Raw genomic sequence first — 21626 nt, 5'->3', positions numbered from 1 at the left:
TCTAAAGTTATATTCCTAACGCAGTATTGCAAAAGGTGGTTAAAAGAGAATTATTTATATAAAATTTGAAATTTTCCCTTGAATAATTAATTATTAATTACAAAACGTATATGTAAAATGTTGTTTTAACTTTGTATAACTATATCAAATTTATTTTGATGTCCTGTTACTACAAATAAGTCAAATACATTTTTTTTAATGCTATCTAAAGTTTTTAGCATTAACTTAACTACAAACACTTTACAGCCCAATATGGAAGTATATCAATTGATAGAAGAAAATGCAAATTCATGACACGGAAAAATATGATATTTACTGCAAGTAGTAGATATAAGTATATCTGTTAAAGAAAGTCCACCAGTGACATATCGGATGGTTGGTTTTTTTTTCAGATAGTTTACCACCAGCGATAAATCGGACGGTTATTCCTCATAGGGTTTGACCTTGAAAATATACTTGTGGCTGAACTTTCACAAAATTTACTCCTAAATTTTCTTGCAGGGGATCCGCCATTGCTAAAATTGTGGGACGAAATGCTGGAGTCATAGAAGCTTTCGACTCTGAGGTCATCATGTATGTGTATGAAGAGATGATCGAGGGCAAGAAGCTGACAGAGATCATCAATGAGACGCATGAAAATGTGAAGTACCTCCCCGGACATATCATACCCTCCAATGTGGTAAGTGAACTGCTTGTCTCTGTAGTCTAGTGTCTTGAGTTTGCGAGTGTGTGAAAGCTAAGACCTATTTTAGTAGAGATAGAAAATAACTAGATTAAACAGAAACATTTGTATTTTCACTAGAAGGTGTATCATTTATTTAACTATTCTTGCACTGATTCCAACATTGGGATTAATCATGACAAGCTTCTAAAAACTCTCTTCATAAAACTGTGCCAATGAAGATGTCTATTACTTAACTGTATATAAGACATTGTCATTCTCACAGTGTTGACTGCCCAAGGATTCATGTGAAGGATTAGGTAGGTATTATAAGTGGCTAGATCACGGTTGTAAGTTGGTTGTTTCATCGACACAGCAAAAATTTTGTGAACTGACTTTTGGTAGCTTTTAAAGTATTATTGATTGGCATTGTTGTGAAGCAAGAGATTCATGTCATTAACATTTGTTGTTTTCTTTTTTCTCATACTGTTGAACACCTAAGGGTTCATGTAAAGTATTATTGATTGGCATTGTTGTGAAGCAAGAGATTCATGTCATTAACATTTGTTGTTTTCTTTTTTCTCATACTGTTGAACACCTAAGGGTTCATGTAAAGTATTAGATTGAAGTCAGAAGGAGCCGGGTCATGATTTTGGCAACTCTGTTGTTATCAGCCACATTTTCTGAATCTATTGTTGAAATAGGCTATTGTTGACATCTATTATCATAAGACATTCATGTAAAAAATATTTGATTGGTCGTAATTTTGTAATTCATTAATTTTCCAACCATTACATCACCGTTATGTCTAGATATTATAAACTTGGCAATAGATTTCAGCTGACTTCATGCTCCTTGCAGTCATTATTCTGAAGAGTGACTGACTCTTGATCTGACGGGTCTGCTTGCATACTGGAACGTGATTTTAAGTTGTTTGTAAAACTGTTATATACTACGGTAAATTCAACCGGTGCATGATTTATTACATATTATATTTCTCAGAAAACTTCAAGATGTAATCATACACTGTTCTTTATTATTTTTTTTGTTGTTGTAATTTTCTAAAATAATCATGCTTTTAAATGTTTGGTAAGAAATTAAATCAAAAAGTCAATTTGTGCTACCCTGCCATATATTTGTGTATGAAGGATTTGCATAAATTTCAAAATATGAAAAAGAACCAGATTATTTTACAGCTTAAAATTATACATATTGCTTAATGTCTTAAATAATTTTTAACTTTGTAATTACTTGAAAAGGTTATTTTTTAAACATTTGTACCACTTTACTAGATAAGTTATGTATGTAAGGTTTATATACATTCTTAAAAAGAAGTTAAACTTAAGTTTTTTAGTGAAGTAAATTCGAATTACTTGTATAAACATCAAAATACAATGGCAGGATTTAAACAATGTGAAAAGAACACAGAACAACTGGTTAGCAGAACCTAGTTCTTTATGATCGTACAAAGAGGAAGATAGTTAAATAATCAAATGAAATCAACTTCAGTAGTTTAAACTTTTATTCTTCAGTAGAGCAATGCTAGTTTCGAAACCAAAACATCCAAAGTACGCAAATATAGTCAATGCTCCAAATATGTGTTCTGTTGTCATGATTTTACCGGTACAGAATTGCCCTTACCACAGTACATGTAGTAAATGCCATGTACTGGGTTAAATAATGAAAACTGAAATAATAAATATAACCGACTGCTGATATAATGACATCGTAAAACTAGAACCGTGACTATCACAGTGCTTTCTTTTCCAACAAAACTCTTGTAATTAATTTTGTAACAATTAAGAAACTATTATACTATTGTTAACTGGGGTTATGGCTTGATACAGTAAGCTGTAGCTTGAGGCATATTTATTAACTAGGATGTACGATGGCAGAAAAGAATACTCCTAGTTATCTGTTTTATTCAAATTCACTTTCTTCACTGAAGGTGTATGTAAAGATTTTATGATAATTATTCCAATCACATTTATATTCGTAACTTGCTTAGCTGGACTATTTTATTTTCAATAGTTTGAATGCCTTGTATAGCAAAATTAAAGCCTAAAATTAACGTTAATATGAGTTACATATTAGCATACACTAATAACAATAAATATACACATTTTTAAAATACGGTTTTAATGCATCGTGAAGGAAAATGCTGTTATTTTGTTTAGTGAGGTTTAATACAAAGCTTTCCAGTGTTGCTTTCTTAAAATGAGGTGTCATAATTTAGGGATTTACCATTAAAATTTTGAGCTATCTCCGACAACTTTCTATTTTGGAAAGTAAATTGCTCTGTCCACAAAAAAAGCATAATTTTACATTCTATAAAGTTCTGCTGAAGTAAACGTTCTTATTTGAGCCTATTGATATGAGGAGGGGACAAGACTTATGGAGACCCTGTATACACATACATACCAACATATATACATTTAAACCATTTATATGTTTATGATTTATCAACCTATAAATTAGGCTTTACTTTCATTAATAAGGTTGTTTTGATCAACACTTTCTGGAATTTAAAGGGAAAATAGAAAAAAGTCCTATTTAAATCGTTTAAAACAAGAATAATTTAAAGCCTTATTAAAAAGGGGTCAAATATGGGCGAGAAGTGTTTATGAATCCTTAATGCACAGTATATGAGGTTTAAGCTGACATTAAGATCACAACTAAAAGTATTTATTTTTCTTACTGTGGTACAAACTTTTGTGGAATGAAGGGTTAATTTTACAACAATGTTACTCTAGATTGAAGTCTATGAAATTGAATAATATACCTGGACATATTTAATACTTAACTGAGGTTTAAGACTCTATTTAAAAAGTTCTGATTTTATTACAACTACAGGTTTCAGAACGCAATAAAGATAGTTTGTGCTCGAGAATGACATGAACTGAGACACTGGCCCTATCTATAATGGTTAAAACCGATAAGGGATAGGGACACCCACCAAAATAATAATTTTTTTACATTAGCTATGGAATGTTGGGAACAAAAAGAGCATAATGAGGGAGTTTTTAATCAACTTTAATTTTTCCATTAGATACCAGAATTTTTTGTCACCTGCCCCATACTACAAAGCTAATTAATAGAACCTCAGTAATATGAATTCCTTCAGAGAAAATCTAAAAATTGTATGTGTTATCTTTAGTGTGGAATTGTATTTTAAATGGATAAGTTGAGTTTTGCAACAAATATTCTGGAAAAAATTATTAGGGTGGTGTCTTTTTAAAGTGTATCTTGAACATTTACATAAATTAAAAATATTATGTATTACTCCTTGCATAGCATACAGGAACTTGTATACAGGTTGATTCTCTTGGTATACAGATTAAACACTGTCTTTTCTATATCCTCAAGTGTAGTAGCTAATGAGTTATAACAGTATATAAAAAATAAACATCTTTCTTGTCTCCATAGCCTATTTTGTGGAGGTCATAGATTTTATGTAAGAAAACAACTTTGGTGATGACTCCATTATGACAACAAACACTTGTCTCAATAAAGTTGTTTGTTCAGATCTGGAATAAACTTTCCATCTGTTGTTTACATAGATCTGACATGGAACTTTCCACTAAACAAGTCAAGGTGGTCTGTATCTGCCCTAAAAGCATATTGCTCCTTGACACTAATAGGAAAATTATCAGTCCCAAAATATGGTATACACTTTCTCCTTTTACACACTTGGGTACTACCAAGTAAATAAATAATAAATATCTCTTATGAGAATTTCCATACCCATTGTTTCTAGACAATTATAAGCCAAGTACTTTTATAAGACAAAATTATGCTTTATGGACAAACTTCAATTAATTAAATTTAAAAAATTATAAAATCTCGGGAAATGTTTACAAATTAAACTTCTAGGCCTATACTGAATTTAATCAAAATCAGATACCTAATTTCTTTTGTCTCTAACATGATTTCAGTGATATCTTAAGGGGAGCACTTCGTAAAAAATCTCAAAAATTACAAATTTTTTTTTTTTTTTTTTTTATTAAAGTTTGGAATTCCCGATAACAATGGTGGTATTAAATTTTTTTTATGATGACTAGAAGTGTCCGAAATATTTTTTTTTAAATAGGCCTGCAGGCAGTTTCGGGCCTGTAGCAGTCACACTTTGAATGGTGCTGTTATAGTACTACTTCGTTGCAGTCATGTTCATGGATTTGGTTGGCAGTGACAGTTTGTTATGTCAACACTTACACTAACCAACAAAAACATCTGTTTTATAACCATTGCTTATAACCTAGGTAGCATACATGTTTTGGTTACTGACATTTCTGTTTTAGAGAGTGAAAATTACGTAAATGATTATGGTTTTTTTGTGAGTTTAGTGGAGAGTTCTGAGTATTTTTTGTTATAAGTGTAGTGAATTTTATAATGCCACGTTCAAAGCCTGCTTTCAAGAACGCGTTTTCAAAGGAAATCAACATAACCTCCAACTAGGCCTAGGACTAGTTTCTCAGGATCAAGTAAACAATCGAGGTACCAATACTCCAAATGTGGATAGGCCAAGACCTCAAAGTGCATCTTCTAAGAAGGTCAGTCCTTTTTTGAAAACAGTACCAATTGAATGAAAATGATGAGTCTGAAAAACTGTATAGTTAATATAGGATTGTTGAATGAGGCTCTTAGTAACGTTTCAGTGTGTAAAAATTGCCATGGCCAACTTGTTTACTTTGTAGGCCTAGCATCAAAAAATTATAGTCAGCTGTTCTGATTGTGAAAACACTATTACTGTGACAAACTCTGAATTAGTCAGGCCTAAACACTAATCAGAATGAAGCAAAGTCTGATAGGCCTAACACATTTTAATGACCTAAATCTTCGTTTGGTTTTATGCTATGCGTAACATAGGCAAAGGTAGAGTGCTGCGGAGAAAATTTGCGCTTTTATGAATCTTACACCTCCGCCTTTGAGATATCATGAACATGAGCATTACTTGGGTTCAATTGCTGAGTTAGTGTGTAAGAAGTCAATGCAAAGTGCTGTGCAAGAAGCTGTATCGGATAATGATGGTTGCAGAGACCTCGCTATAGCTGCTGATGGCTCATGGCAGAAGCGGGGTCACCTTTCACTAAATGGAGTGGTATCAGTGACATCTTTATCAACCGGTAAGGTCCTAGACATCGAGATTTTATCTAAATATTGCAGATGCACTAATAGGACTAAACAACACGCATGGTGATGGCTGTATCGCAAACTTTGAAGGTTCTAGTGGAGCCATGGAAGTTGCTGGAGCAGTCGCAATTTTTCAGCGCTCGCAGGCATTGTATGAGGCTCGTTACCCTTGAATACCTTGGTGATGGAGACTGCAAGGCGTACTCCAGTGTATGCGAAGCCAAGCCCTATGGTGATACTGCCCATAACAAAGATAGAATGCATAGGCCATGTCCAGAAACGGATGGGGATCGAGATTAAAAAATCTAAAAGCTAAGACTAAAACACTCCCTGACGGCTCACGACTTGGCGGCAAGAACAAGCTAACAGATTCTGCCATTATTCAGCTCCAAAAATACTACGGATTGGCAATTAGACGCAACACAAACTCTGTTGAAGACATGAAAAAATGCCATTTGGGCAGAGTTTTTTTTCCATGTGATGTCTTCTAATGAAAGGCTCAACATGGACTATGTCCAGATGATGAAGAAACCTGGTGTAAGTACCGCAAAGCCGTAAAATCCAATGAAAACTATGATCATGGCAGCCATTTTCACTTGCCTGAAAACCTAATGACATTTATTAAAACCTATTTTTCAAGATCTAGCCAATCCAACTCTACTGGGCAAATGTACTAAGGGAAAAACTCAAAATCCCAATGAGTCCCTCAACAATGTCATTTGGACCTACATACCTAAAAGAACATTTGTGGAGATTAAAACTTTGAAATTTGGCATATATGAAGCTGTTACAGCTTTTAATGATGGCTACATTGGCAAATGCAAAGTATTTCAAGAAATAGGAGTGTCACCAGGGCAGCATTTTATTACAGCAATGAAAAAGCTTGACCGGCGGCGGCGAATTTGGAAGGCAGAGAAAGCTCAAGAAGATATAGAGAAAAAAATTAGACAGAAGAAAAACTTACTAAAAAGAAGTCTGGAGGATGAATATGAGGAGCAGGAAGGAGATCAGCCACCTATGCACCTGGAATGCACTGAAAAAGGTAATAAAGCAGTATTTTTTCCGTTTTTTGTGTTTTTCCGAAAGTTGCGGTTTTCAATACAAAAAGTACATGTTTCTCAAAAACTACAAATGGTAGGAATATGAAATTTTTTTTGTATGTTTGTAGCACTGTTTTTACATATGTGGAACCACTAAAAACATCACATTTCACTGAGTTCAATATTTATATACATACATATACACATATTTATATAGGTTTTTGACAAGCGTTTAAAACAAAAATATATAACTTTTAGGGTATATGCCAAAAAAAATTTTTTTTTTTGGTTCCACGTGTTCCCCTAGAAGCCCTCTTTAAATGAAAAAAAGAATTATGAAGATACCTCAAGTAGTTCTTGAGATAAGTGTACCTATGTTAACATTACGAAGATAGGGCGAAGTGCTGCTCCCCTTAAATGGAAATTAAATCTTCTAGAACTTTTAAATGTGCAGTTTTTGTGAGACGGAGTTAATATATATATTCCTGCATATTAAATATGCATAGTAAATAGTGGAAATATTAATCATAATTGGGTCAATCATTAAAAAAATTGTTTTTGTCAAAAATTTAAAAGTTTTTTTTATTAAAATTTTTTTTCATGGAAAATTTTATAACAAGATATTTATAAATTATACCTCAGTGACAAATTTGTTCATCTTTAGTCTGTTAATTTCAATACAGCTGATTCTTATATGATTACTTTATGTGTACAGATATAATATTGACGGACATTTTCATATAATGTTTTGTTTACTGGGTTTATAATATGTTTACTACAAATATGAATTCCATTTTTTTTAAACAACATCAGTACTTTCTTCTATACCTGCAAAAGCCATTTTTTACCCAATAAAATTTGTTCAGCATGTGAAACAAGCCTCAAATAATAACAAACTGGTTTTGATTTTAATCCACCAACATAGTTTTTGGGTTAATTTTAATACATCATATGGTTTATATGTTAGAAATATAGCTTTTTAATCTCAGCTTAAACCAGATCCAAGAATTTTATCAGGAATTTAATCTAATCATAATTCTTTGTTGTCATATCAGACAAAAATGCAATGTTGTTTTCAGGAATTTAATCTAATCAAAATTCTTTGTTGTCATATCAGACAAACATACTATGATTTTTATGAATGTCAAAATAACTTCAATAGAATACAACTAGTTTGGTTCAATCATTTGTCTATTTAGCGTAAAAAGTAAATGGTATCTAAAAATATTTAATGTTTGACAAATAATATAACCCAAATGCAATCATTATTACATTTTAAGCTGTAAAACATTAAAAAAATACATCATATAAGCTTAGTTAGATAGTAAAAAATTTAAAAATAGCAGATTGGAGTGGGAACTGTAAACTGTATCTACATAGATCACTGCTGGCAATAGGTATAAATAAATAAAACACGCATACACACACAGTTACTGCTGATGGCTTCTTTAGAACCCTGGGAAAGAGGGAAAGTTCACAATACAGTAATTCCATCTTTGATCAATCTTTGTGGAAGTTATCATATATCATTTTATTTGTTCTTGTATAGCTGTAAAAATTGATACTTGAATATAAAAAAATTAAATGAGAACTAAATATTAAAAAACTTATTACGATATCAGAATTATCAAGCTTAGCTATTCATAAGTTTTTAAGTTAGTTGCCATGTCACTTTACCTTGTGTAGTTTTATGGTTGTAATTATCACGCATGCTGTCACAATACAATCTCTGACCTTGGTTTAATTCGTTACACTAGATTGCTTTTGATCATTATGAAAATGTAAGACCATCATAAATTTATTTTTATCAGTGTTCAACCGTAAGCTGAAATGTTCCAAAAGTTAAATATTTTCCATATATTCATGTTTATCCCAAAAAAAGTCTATATCCAGAGTGTGTTAAATTTGATGAAGCTCTTTATTAAAAAAAAAGCTTGAACATTTTCCTAATCCTCGTCTTTTCTAGTTATGTCAAAATAACATTTTAAGATATATTACAGTATATGGACAGTAGGTAGTATTGTTACTCTAAATTTCTGGTGCAGACACTCCACGTACTGGCAACTCACGCTGAGATTTTTCTTTTTCAAAATTCATAGATCACAGTTACAAGTATATTAAGTTTTTTGTGATTGACCTTTTGCTTTTGAGTACTTCTTACCAATTCTTTCCAAATTGTGAACATTTTCTTTCAAAAAGCATTTAAGTTTAAGTTGCTAATATATATTTCAACTCTGCATACATTTTTAAAAGTTTTCTGGAAATTTCACTTAAATAATTGAAACTGTTTTTGAGCTAGCTATGTAAAAGTGTACCCCAAGTCATAAACGTATGAATTTTTATATAAGTAGATTTTTAGCGTTTTTTTTATATGGGTAAAATTATAACAGGTCTATGTTTTATTTCATTCATCGAGTGTTGAGGTTATTAGTAACATATAAGCTTACTTGATTTACAAATAAAAACAATTAGTAAATAGACAACTTTTAATGTGAAAATTTCACTTATTACAGCTATAAAATGTAGGAAAGTATCCCATAGTTTGATTTAGCCTTTTGAAATGTAACAGGAAATGATATCGAGTTCCGAGAAAGTGAGATGAATCTGTCAATGGCAGGGAAAGAAATGAAGGCTATCTGGAGACATTACTGAACTTTTGTTGTTTGACCCTGAAAGTGATAAACGTGCTGCAACTAAAATTATTGATTCAAACTAGAATGAAAACTTGGGACGTTCATGTTTAATTCCGCTTGTTTGTGTCACCCAAGAACCACTGAAAACTCAAATAAGGCTTGTTGCTTTGCACAAGCAGCCATTGTAGTAGTTTGGTCAGTACTAACTTACATGAAGGTGCTTTGAAATTTAAACTATGTTGCCTCATCAATCATGTTATCACTGACAGAGCCTATAATTATATACGTTTTCTCTCTCAGCACATTACAACGTAATACGTACGATTGACAGGGGCAACTGTATATCCATATTTTAATCTCTACCAAATCACATGTTGATTAACACGTTATCTATAAACAATGTATGTTTATATTATTTTTTTACTATTTTATACAATTTAAGCACCTGAAAACGGATTTTACCAAAATATAGTGCCAATTTTATGAAAAAATTTTGTTTATACAGTTTTTTATTAAAAGTTATATATATCTAATATTTTTGTATTAATATATATATATATATTTCAGGAAATTAAATAACATAGAAGTGTTTATTTCATTTCGTTTAGCAATAAACAAAAGAATTAATTGATAATAATAATATTTTTAACCATGTGCACTTCTGATTATCAATTTGTTTGGGATTCAATTAAATACAGGGTCTTTTGTATTACACTGAAAATTGTAGTAACAATCAGAGAATGGAATAATAGTGTCAAGGCAAACCACAAGATGCAGGCAGGTTAACCTTATAATTGTAGGATCCAGCCTTGGCTGCGTGCCACCTAAGGATGAGGGAAAGCCACCTGAATCTGCTTTTTAAATGACATTCACGATGCAACAGTAATATTTATGAGATGGTTAAAAACAGAACTATTAAGAGTACTATAAATTTATAATCTTAGTAATTGTTTAAAATACTTCTAAACCATATGCAAGGTGTTAAATAAGGAACACCTCACTAAAGGGTATCATGAGAGCTAAAAAAGAAGGAAGATGACATCTTGTATCAAGATGGCGGTTTGCCAAAAACTTGTTTAATTTAGCTTGGCTTCTGATTTAGTTAACTTGATTCATGAATTACAGTTATAAAATATAGTTAAAAGTGCTATACATTTTACACTCTTCTATGGTACTTAATTTATAGATACCCCAATTATATTTACTTTTGGGCATTGATAACCATTACATACCATTTCCCTAAAGTACTTGATTTTTAAATGAATGACTAAACAAAATGACGATATGTAAAAATGTGCTGTGTCTAATATTTTCGAATTATAAATGTAATAAACATTTGAAATATAAAAATATATAATTTTTTTTATTTAAGGAAAACTAGGAATGAGTAACTTTAGTTTTAACTGCGGCTGTGATGAAAGTTTTGTCATCATTTGTCAAACATTTAAATAGACAGTAAAAAATCAATTGGTCCTGTATAATCATTACCAATAAAGTAAATACTTGATTCAAAGTAAAAAATCTATTGGCTTCTCCGTAAAACAACCAAAGCATCACTGTAGTTGCTCAGTATCTTTTCATTACTTGAGCAGATATTATCTAACCGAAATGTAAGAACTGTAGGCCGATGAAAAAGTTGTGTCCACTTGAACTTTGACTTTCTCAGGGTTCTATTGAGAATGAGGACTCTCAATCATTTGTAACTTGTTCCAAATATTCCACTGCTCGTCGTTATTGAGCTACTGCCTCTCCAGTCGATCTGTCTGCACATAAGGAATAAAGAACAGGATATTTGAAGCTAAGTTGTAATACTTTAATGTGTATCATCATCTTGGTTTTCTAGTCTCGCAGACATACATTGGCAACATTTAAAAATAATCCTATCACAGAATATCCTCACATATCTAGGTATATAAATCAAGCTCTATGTAGGGTGATCAACATAGCTATCTCTGTACTGTTAATTTTTAATGGTAATAAATAGAAAAAGGAAATATTGAGAAATATGAATGTAACATATTTTTTTTGCACAATAAAAATTTTGAGAAGTTATATCAGATTGTTATATATTTTTTGGGACTCTAATATTCTTAATGGGTATTTGTTCTCAGTTTTTATGCGTAAATTTCTTGCAATATTAATAATTTTTAAAGTTTACCTTTTAACTGTCAAATAGTATTTATGAATATTTTTAATGCATCTAGATTCAAATTTTATTTTATAGAATTAGAATTTGATCCATCTAAAAACAAATAATTATTATGAAATAATGTATAACAAAATGAGTTTTTGGTATTTGAACATTTTTAATTAGCGGGCACCTCATTCTGGTGGGCATACTCTTGCATACATATCTTGCAATATGTCAAAAAATAGGAGCTACTATGTTGAAATATTCTCCAAGCTTATTTTTTCACTGTGTAATCGGGTTTTAAAATATCATTATTAATAAAGCCTTCTGTAAGGAGTGGTTGTTCCCCTGTATTTTTTTCCGCAATTTAAAAAACACACATAGGTAAATAAAGTTTTATGCATTTTATATTTGTTGACGTGATGTACACAAATTAAAAGTGTAACTTTTTCTGAATGCCTAGTTAGTCTTTATTTATTTATATACATTGATTTTGGAGTAAAGTAGCCTTCCTCTCTTGTTTTTTCTTCCATATACCCTTTTAAAAGAATCTACTCCTTTTTTTATTGAGATAAAAACAATGTTTTGGTTTCCAAGTTATAGGTGAAAGCTTATAATTATTCTGTTTTAAATGTGAAAAACCGGTTTTAGACAATAATTGCTTTTCAAATATTACATGAAACTATATCATTAGTTTGTAACTAGAAGTAGGTTAATTACTTGCAGTTATGATGCCAGTTTAACAAGAAAATACCAACCAACTTGTAGTTTGTTTATGTACAGTGTCAAGGAAATGGCTGGATTGTACTAAGTACAGAGGTTAAGTTGATACATTTCATTGATATAATTTTTTGAACAGTCCAACATTGGGCTGATATGAAAAAGTTGAAAATATTCAGGGAAATGAGTTTTAAAATATTATATTTGAGGAAAAGTAATGAGTTAAAACAATTTCCTGTTCCACAGAATATTCCCTAACAGTTTTTATTCAAGTATGTATACTCACACACGAAGTAGACACCCCTGATGGTTGCTATACTTGCAAGTGGAGTCAGTAATTTTCTGTAGTATTGCAATTTTACAATAATAATTGTAATAAGTATATTTTAATGACATAAGAATCATTACCGTCACAGAAAAACAAAAAAGTTTCATTTTCTATTCTCCTTACTGCTAACTTTAGTGAGTAGTAATTGTACAGTGGTTTGTAACTTTTTTGAGAGGCAGAGGCATTCTCCTGTTCGTAAAAGGGAAGGTTCAGTAAAAATGGCTGAGTATAGGCAAGATATGGTGTGAGGTTTCACACGATTAGCGAATTCCACATGAGTCGGACAACATAGAGTAGTGCATATTCAGTTTCTGTTAATTCTGTATATTCAGCAAGCTAGAGCAGTCTATAAGATCAAACCTTGTAACTGTGATTTTTAGTATTTGTAATATCTGCTTTGCTGATAGATCGTACTAAGTGAATAATGCAAATACTGTTTTATTGTTACTTTTATAAATAATTTGGTTCCAGTAATTTAAGTTTTTGAAATTTCAACTGATGAGTCCAAAAAAGTTATTTAATTAATCTTTTTCAAATTGATATTTTATTTACAGCAACAGCGAGAGTAAGAAGTTTAATTCAATGGGTTGTTAATAATTTTAATATAAAATTTCTTTCTCAAGAGATAATTTTTAATTCAAAATTGAAGGGATAAGACCAAGTTTCATCCTCAATACCATTTTGATGCACTCTGAAATGGTTTGTTATTTTTATTATTATCAAACTTCAAAAATATAAACTTTTGGAGATATTGTCTGACAAAATATTATACATTTATATGGATATTTCATAAATCTATTACAATATTTTGGTATAAATCATGACAAGCATAAGACAAGAAAGAAAATATCAATTTGAATTAATTAATTTCAGAATTGTTAAGTTACAAATTCAGTATATAAAATTGTTTATCTTACATGAAAATTTAAAAACACAGCAAATATATTTTTTCTCAATATAGGGAGTAATGAAAGTGACTTGAGATGGAAGTGTAAGAACCTATTGATTAGTAAAATGTGAACAGGCCGGTGTAGGTCGGAAATGTTGGTGTATGACTCAAATAATGGGTGTTTATAAATAGATGCAACCACGAGACTGCGAGAGGGCAACGGGATCAGAGTTTACGGTAGGCACTGTTGCCAGCTGCCAACTCTGTGGTTGGCTACTCCCCAAGTAGACCTTCACCTTGGAGTTGTCCTATGCTTGACCGACTCACCTTCAGTGGACTCAGCAACCTTTTTTTTTGTAAAAGAAAAATCTTTTTAAATCAGTTTTGTTCTCAAGTTCACAAATCACAATGCAGCCGGTCATTTTATTTTAAGATGTCAAATGTGGAGGAATATAAATTATCTATGTGCAGACTTTGTATCTTAGCTGAATTGAATTTTACAGTGTTCTGTTGATATTTCAGTGCCTAGACTTTAGGCTACTGGACCGAATCTTTTGTCAGAACTATTGTTCTCAAGTTTAGAGATTTTTAGATTTTAGTGTTAACCCTTTGGCTGTTTCAAAACGATTTATCGTTGTTTATGTTTTTGCCGAAAACTGTTTCACAACAATATATCATTGTGCAATAAATGTTCAGTAACGTAAGTTTTTTTGACCAATTACCTTACCTATATACGAATTTGTAGAGAATTAAATTCTCCACACGACAAAACATACTTTGATTTTCTATTTGACTAAGTATATGTAACTGTATAGGTGATTGATGAAAAAATGCAAACAGCCAAAGGGCTAAATACATTTTATAACCATAAGAACGTATTTCAACTATTAACACTTCATTGCACGACCTTGGTTGATACCCTTCATATACCTTTAATAACAATAATGAAGTCTGTTTGAAGTAATTATTTCTGGGGTATAGGCTAAAACCTCAAATTTCGGAGTTGAAATATCCACTTAGTGAAACGTTTGCAGTTTAAATAAAATGGCTAACGTGCCTTCGTTTCAAGTTTTGATATTTAATATTTCAGGATTAACTCGAAAATTGAGGCTGCCAATAGAGTTCTGATAGATTATATTTGACAGATATACTCTCACAACACATAATTTTCTCTGCACTTTATCCATTGTTCGAAAAGTTCAAAATAGAGCCACTTTATTAATTATCCCATTGATGAGGGGAACAAGATAAAAGATCGTTAGCATTGAATTACTCTGGTATTTTGTATTGACATTTCAAATTCATGACTCAATTCTCACACTGGCTGTGACCCAGATGATATTCCCAAGTCAACACAGGCATTTTTTTTTATGGAAGTGCAACAGACCCTATTGATAAAGAAAGTTGCACGGATACAGAGGTCTAGCCAACATCAGAAAACATGGTCAAACCTCATTGTGTGATATCTTTCTTTGAAGCTCTCCTCTTGAGTGACAATGCTTGCTATCAGGAGTATGGAAATCCCATAATCAACATTGTTTTCTTAGAGGGTCTGAACATGTAAAAAGCATGGCTTTTTAGATGAGTTTTATAATATACTTAGCTTTTCATATATTACTTTGGCATGCTCCAAGTTGTAGCTGTTTCAAATATTTTCTCTGTTCCACAACAATATACTTCTGAAAAGTCATTGACTGGCATAAAACCACATTCTTTTATTTCCACAGGTTGTTGAAGCAGAATTTCCTTTATCTCATTTAGAGTTTTAATAACTAATGTTAGGACTGAATTGAGGAAATGATTGTCACCATCAACAATTCTGCTATTAAAGAGGTTAAATATTAATAGAACAGCGTCATTGTGACCCACTTGCTTTTCAATTGGTGCTAACCAAGCACTGTGTTTATAATATAATAGAGAAACTGAATCTAGTCAACTGGTATTTCTCCTCTCTCCTCAATATTTTTGCAATGCAGCAACAATGTTTAAATATTTTTTCTCAACTTTAAATGATATTGTTAATTTTTTCTTACAATTAAAACCTCATAAAATCTAGAGCAAGTAGCAGAAAAACAAATTGTAATTGGTACACACCTGAACTAGTTACAATGAAGGAAAAATTGTTGTCTCTTGACTATCTGTTTTAAAAACACAGGAAGCACATTAGTAAAAAGGTCAGCTGCTGGTTTTAAAAAAAAGAGTATAGACTTAAGATTTCTGCTGCTAAAGTTGCTCATAATAGTAAGTTCATAGAGTGTAGCAAAAATAAATGTAAGACAGCTTGGGCTTTAATTAAGAAAAATTTTAATCTTTCAAGTGAAAGCAAACCATTGATTGAACCAAATATGTTTAATAATTTTTGCATTGATGCTGTAGAGAAAATCAAAAGAGATATTGCACAGCCCGTTATAGGGGCTGAAAATCTTGTCAGAAATGTAAGCTTAAGACGTCCTAGTTATAGGCCTGATAATATGTGTTTGTTTGAGTGGAAAAACTGTTACATCATATGATGTATTAAAGGCTGTTAAACATCTCAGTAACTCTAACAGTAATGATTTTTACAACATGTCAAATAATTTCTTGAAGCAAATAATTCCAAGCATTTCAACTCCTTTAGCAATTTGTGTAAATAGTATGTTACAAGAAGGGATTTTCCCGGAGGAGCTTAAAATTTCTAGAGAGTTTTTTCCTGTTTTTAAGAAGGGACCCAAAGATAAACCAGAAAGCTATCGTCCTATTTCTCTTGTACCTGTACTAATCAAAAGTGATTGAAGTCATAATTTATAACCAGGTTATATTGTTTTTTAGAAAACAAATGATATTTTGTCCAGCTTTCAGTTTGGCTTTTAGGAGCGGTAAGAGTACTCTGGATGCTATTGAAGAATTAGTATCACAAATCTTGCAGGCCTTTGAGGCAAGGTCCTTTGCTCAGGTCACCTTTTGTGACCTGAGTAAGGCCTTTGACAGTGTTGACCATTCAGACCTTTTATCAAAGTTGAATTTCTATGGCTTCCAGGGTGTCTCTCTGAGACTCTTTGAGTCTTATCTTAGGAATAGAAGGCAGGTAGTGTGCATTGATTGGTGAACAGTCACAAGAAGTTTACTTGAGGTTTGGTGTTCCCCAGGGATCTGTCCTGGGACCTTTGTTATTTTTAATTAGTATTAATGATTTACCTCACAATGTTACTAGTAATACTCTTCTTTACGCTGATGATACATCATTTGTAAATGTTTCCAGTAGCCTCCTAGACTTAAAAAATTTGGTAAATAACTCAATGGAAGAATCGGGAAACTGGTTTAGAGCTAACGGTTATCTATTAAACAAAAATAAAACTGAAAATATAATTTTTTCTTTAAGGCCGTATGATGAAGGGACTAGTGGAAATGGAAACAGTTACTAGTACTAAGTTTTTTAGGTATAAGTGTTGATCATCGGCTTACATGGAGTACTCATATAGACTATATCAAAACTAGGCTATCTAGAGTTGTATATTTGTTGGGACGATTGAAAAATTGTGTAACATCTGAATATATTAGAATGGCTTACTTTGCTTTTTTCCAATCAATAATTAAGTATTGCTTACTTGTGTGGGGCAACTCTTCAAGAATTATAGAAATTTTTAAATTGCAAAAGAAAGTCAATTAGAATAATTGACGGTTCAAATCCATCTGATCATTGTAAGCCTATTTTTAAAAGATTAGAAATAAATACAGTAATTAACCTTTACATATTTGAACTGGCTGTCTATTTCCTTAAAAAAACTACCTGACATGGTCCTAAATGAAAATATACACTCATTCAATACCCGCAATAAAAATAAAAATTAGTTTTCAGCACTGTCGTTTAAGTAAGTTTTTTAAAAAGTCATGTTTGTAATGTGTAAGAAAGTGTACAATAAATTAGTTTCCAATATAAATAAATACCCGCAACAGGTATTCCTAAAAAAAATTAAATTATTGGCTTTTAAAAAATCCCTTTTATGGTTTTAATGAATTCCTAGAGCTTTCTGACACAACTTTTTAATGTAATTTTTGTCCTGTTATTGTTACCTTCGATTTTAACCATATGTTTATATTTTTTGTTATTATATATGTTATTGTAAATAGTTTGTTGATTATTTAATAGTTTATTTACGATATTGATCCAACTGGAGAGGCATAATTTGTAATTTGTAACTGGTTCAGTATATTTTAAGTTAACTCAAACTATAATTTGTCTCTAATTATTGTGACAAAGAGTAGTATTTCGGCTTTATTGACAATGTCTATGCATGTACAATGTCTACGACAATAAAAGAATTTGATTTGATTTGATTCAGTACAGACAGTGAAATATCTTCCTTCCTTTCTGTAAATCAGGCTTTATCACTATTACAGCAATAATTTATCTGCATATCTTTTTAATTACAAGTATAATTTTGTATTTAATTTTTTGTTCACTTTATAACAATAGTTATAAAGTACAAGTGTAACATTTCACGTAATATGTTACAAAAAGTTGCAAATTGCCGAAATCCTACTATCCTTTAAAATCATCCATAGAAAAACTTTAAACAAAGAATTTCACAAGTTTTATTTGTATTCTTGTATACTTAGATAACCCAGTCTCCTAGATAGAATTATGCCATATGTCTTCTCTACAAAAGCCAAAACATTAATTCAGTTCACTTGTGTAACGATGACCAAATTTAGATCTTGAGAAGGAACTTTATCTCAATGGCTAAAATTAATCCAATTCAGTTTACTTGTGTAACGATGACCAAATTTAGATCTTGAGAAGGAACTTTATCTGAATGGCTAAAATTAATCCAATTCAGTTTACTTGTGTAACGATGACCAAATTTAGATCTTGAGAAGGAACTTTATCTGAATGGCTAAAATTAATCCAGTTCAGTTTACTTGTGTAACGATGACCAAATTTAGATCTTGAGAAGGAACTTTATCTCAATGGCTAAAATTAATCCAATTCTGTTTACTTGTGTAACGATGACCAAATTTAGATCTTGAGAATGAACTTTATCTGAATGGCTAAAATTAATCCAATTCAGTTTACTTGTGTAACGATGACCAAATTTAGATCTTGAGAAGGAACTTTATCTCAATGGCTAAAATTAATCCAATTCAGTTTACTTGTGTAACGATGACCAAATTTAGATCTTGAGAAGGAACTTTATCTCAATGGCTAAAATTAATCCAATTCAGTTCACTTGTGTAACAATGACCAAATTTAGATCTTGAGAAGGAACTTTATCTGAATGGCTAAAATTAATCCAGTTCAGTTTAGCCTTTGCAGATAAGGTTGGCAGGGTCTAAGGGCTTGATTGGCAAGATCTGCTGAATGTGAGAACAGTTGAGACCTAGAATTAGAGAGAGATCTACTCAGCTGGCATTGAACAGAATCAGAAATAGCATCAAGGTGACAAATAGGTTGTGAAAGTGTCACATCTGCAGGGCTCCTGAATCTTCATTGTAAAATTTATGTCTTTCGGGATTTAAAAAAAAATTTATTAAAAAATCAGATTATTACAATTAAAAAAAAACCAATGTTGCAAATTCATCAATATTTTTTCAGTTTTTATAATAATTGTACATAATTTGTGTTTTAAACTATTTTATTGGTAATACTGTTTTTGCTATGTATAAATTAGAGCATACTGAGTTGAATTGCTCATTATGATTTCTGGTCTTCTTTCTATATAGCACATGACACAAAGGTGACAGAATAAGAATTTTACTAATGTATGGAAACTATGAAGAAAATTTGATATTTTGATTTGAAAGACTGAAAAACAAAGTAGGTAGTGTTGTAAAAAGTATCATATCGACAAAACTGTTAAAACAATGACTCCATTTAAGTTTTAAACTATCTGATAAAAGTAATGTTACACTATTATTCAAAATAAACTGTTATTACAGTTTCAGTCCATCTGATTAAAAGATTATTTCAATCCTTCTTTACTTAGAAATACCAAATTAGTTAAAAAGCGAATTGTAAAGATAGTCTGGCATATTAAAAAAATAAAAGTGTTGAGTAAGTATTATTATCAGTGACCTTTGAGAGTCAAGTTGGTGATAAGGCCCTGGGATCAGCAGGCCTGACTCATATCACACCACCTTATCATGCCTCTCACACATTTATGAGTGACCCAACAACACTCTAGATTACCCTGTTGTTTGACCACGTGTTTACAAGCTGTCTGATATGCTGTCATGTAACTCGGAGGTGGATTATATTATGAAATGAGGGCTAATTTTAAACCAGTAGGCTTATCTTGATCATGTGTGTGTGGTTGACGACTGGGTTCCAAGGTCCCAAGGTCCACGGTGGGGTGGTTTAATCGGTAGAAACTCAACAATGCAACCAATGAGTTTCACGTTTCTGTCACTGCATCGGTTTATTGTTTACACTACTTAACTACATGAAAAACCTGAAGTGCAAGTTTTTTTTTCCTTTGGCAAAATGTGAACTTTCAAATAACAGTTGTTACTGATACAAACTTAACAACTTGACAAATTTAAATATTGTTATTTAATCTACATATCATCTTATCTAAAGCCATTTTAATACTTCATGTATTAGAAATTAAAGAATATTTGTATTTGTAATACCTTTTTTCAAATACCACCTGTCTATATATGTGTATGTGACAAAACAGACGTACCATTTTTGACTCAATTTGGCATAGAGGTATACTTTGTGAGTAGATATTAAAAAAAGTTGGGTCAAAAACATGACAATTTCAATTGGATTTTCAACTTTAAGAGTCCATCATATGCTTTCTGAAATTACTGCACCAAAAAAAAAAGGCAAATGAAACCTTAATAGAGATCACACGAATTTTGATACTATGACATTTGGCGCATGTGTAGAACCTTTCTGTTATATAACTAATGCTTTTCTAAACCAAACAAATAGTCATTTTCTACCCAAATATAATTTTTAATCTATTGCTTTTAATTTATTGTTCCAAATTTTGTATTAGACCGTACTAAATTTTTATATAAAAACTTTAAATAAGGAATGTTTAACAAATAAAACTATTTTAGGTCATATTTTAATTAATCAATTCACTTTGAAAGTTTTACAGCCCAAATGCGTTTAGCTACTTGTTGATTGTATCACTTCACTTGCACTTTAATTAATTATATCCAGTTTTAATCACTCGTATTGGTATACTTTGTGAGTAGATATTAAAAAAAGTTGGGTCAAAAACATGACAATTTCAATTGGATTTTCAACTTTAAGAGTCCATCATATGCTTTCTGAAATTACTGCACCAAAAAAAAAGGCAAATGAAACCTTAATAGAGATCACACGAATTTTGATACTATGACATTTGGCGCATGTGTAGAACCTTTCTGTTATATAACTAATGCTTTTCTAAACCAAACAAATAGTCATTTTCTACCCAAATATAATTTTTAATCTATTGCTTTTAATTTATTGTTCCAAATTTTGTATTAGACCGTACTAAATTTTTATAAAAACTTTAAATAAGGAATGTTTAACAAATAAAACTATTTTAGGTCATATTTTAATTAATCAATTCACTTTGAAAGTTTTACAGCCCAAATGCGTTTAGCTACTTGTTGATTGTATCACTTCACTTGCACTTTAATTAATTATATCCAGTTTTAATCACTCGTATTGGTGTTCAAGTTTATAAACTTAACACATTTGAGCTTTGCAAACAGCCAGTTTATTTGACACCTGAAGAAAAAGGGTGGATTGCCATCCACAAATCGGGGTGTTTTTGTTTGTTTTTGTAACATGTAATGAGGGCAAATGTCCAAAATCCTGTTATCCTTTCAAATTATATATTGTCCCCTTTAAACAAAGATTAAAGGTTCGTGCCTGCTGAGTGTTAAATTTGTTCAAACTTATTTTCAGCCTAACTTTCACAACTATTGTTGATAGTTTTTAGTTATCATGACATACAAGTGTATTACTTTACAAAGTAGCAATGTTAGGGTAATATATTGTTTACCTTAACCATTTATTTAATGTGTCTTATATTGAATGACCATTAGTTTTGTGCTTTTTTGTCACTGTCTTTTTATTTTGCTTTGTCTTTCTCCAATCGTGATATTTTT

At 31.1% G+C, this 21626-nt stretch overlaps 1 protein-coding gene across 5 annotated transcripts in view; it reads left to right on the top strand.

Annotated features, from left to right (window-relative positions):
- Window positions 1–21626, top strand: part of LOC124370037 (glycerol-3-phosphate dehydrogenase [NAD(+)], cytoplasmic) — a 73312-nt gene that overhangs the window by 8542 nt on the left and 43144 nt on the right. For all 5 annotated transcript variants that reach the window (XM_046828345.1, XM_046828349.1, XM_046828347.1 and 2 more), the window contains exon 2: window positions 502–679. In XM_046828345.1, coding sequence (XP_046684301.1) covers window positions 502–679 — 178 coding nt within the window. The remainder of the gene's footprint in view (window positions 1–501; window positions 680–21626) is intronic.

The sequence above is a fragment of the Homalodisca vitripennis genome, chromosome X (assembly GCF_021130785.1).
Source record: "Homalodisca vitripennis isolate AUS2020 chromosome X, UT_GWSS_2.1, whole genome shotgun sequence".
NCBI lineage: Eukaryota > Metazoa > Arthropoda > Insecta > Hemiptera > Cicadellidae > Homalodisca > Homalodisca vitripennis.
This window is presented reverse-complemented; position numbering and strand designations above follow the sequence as displayed.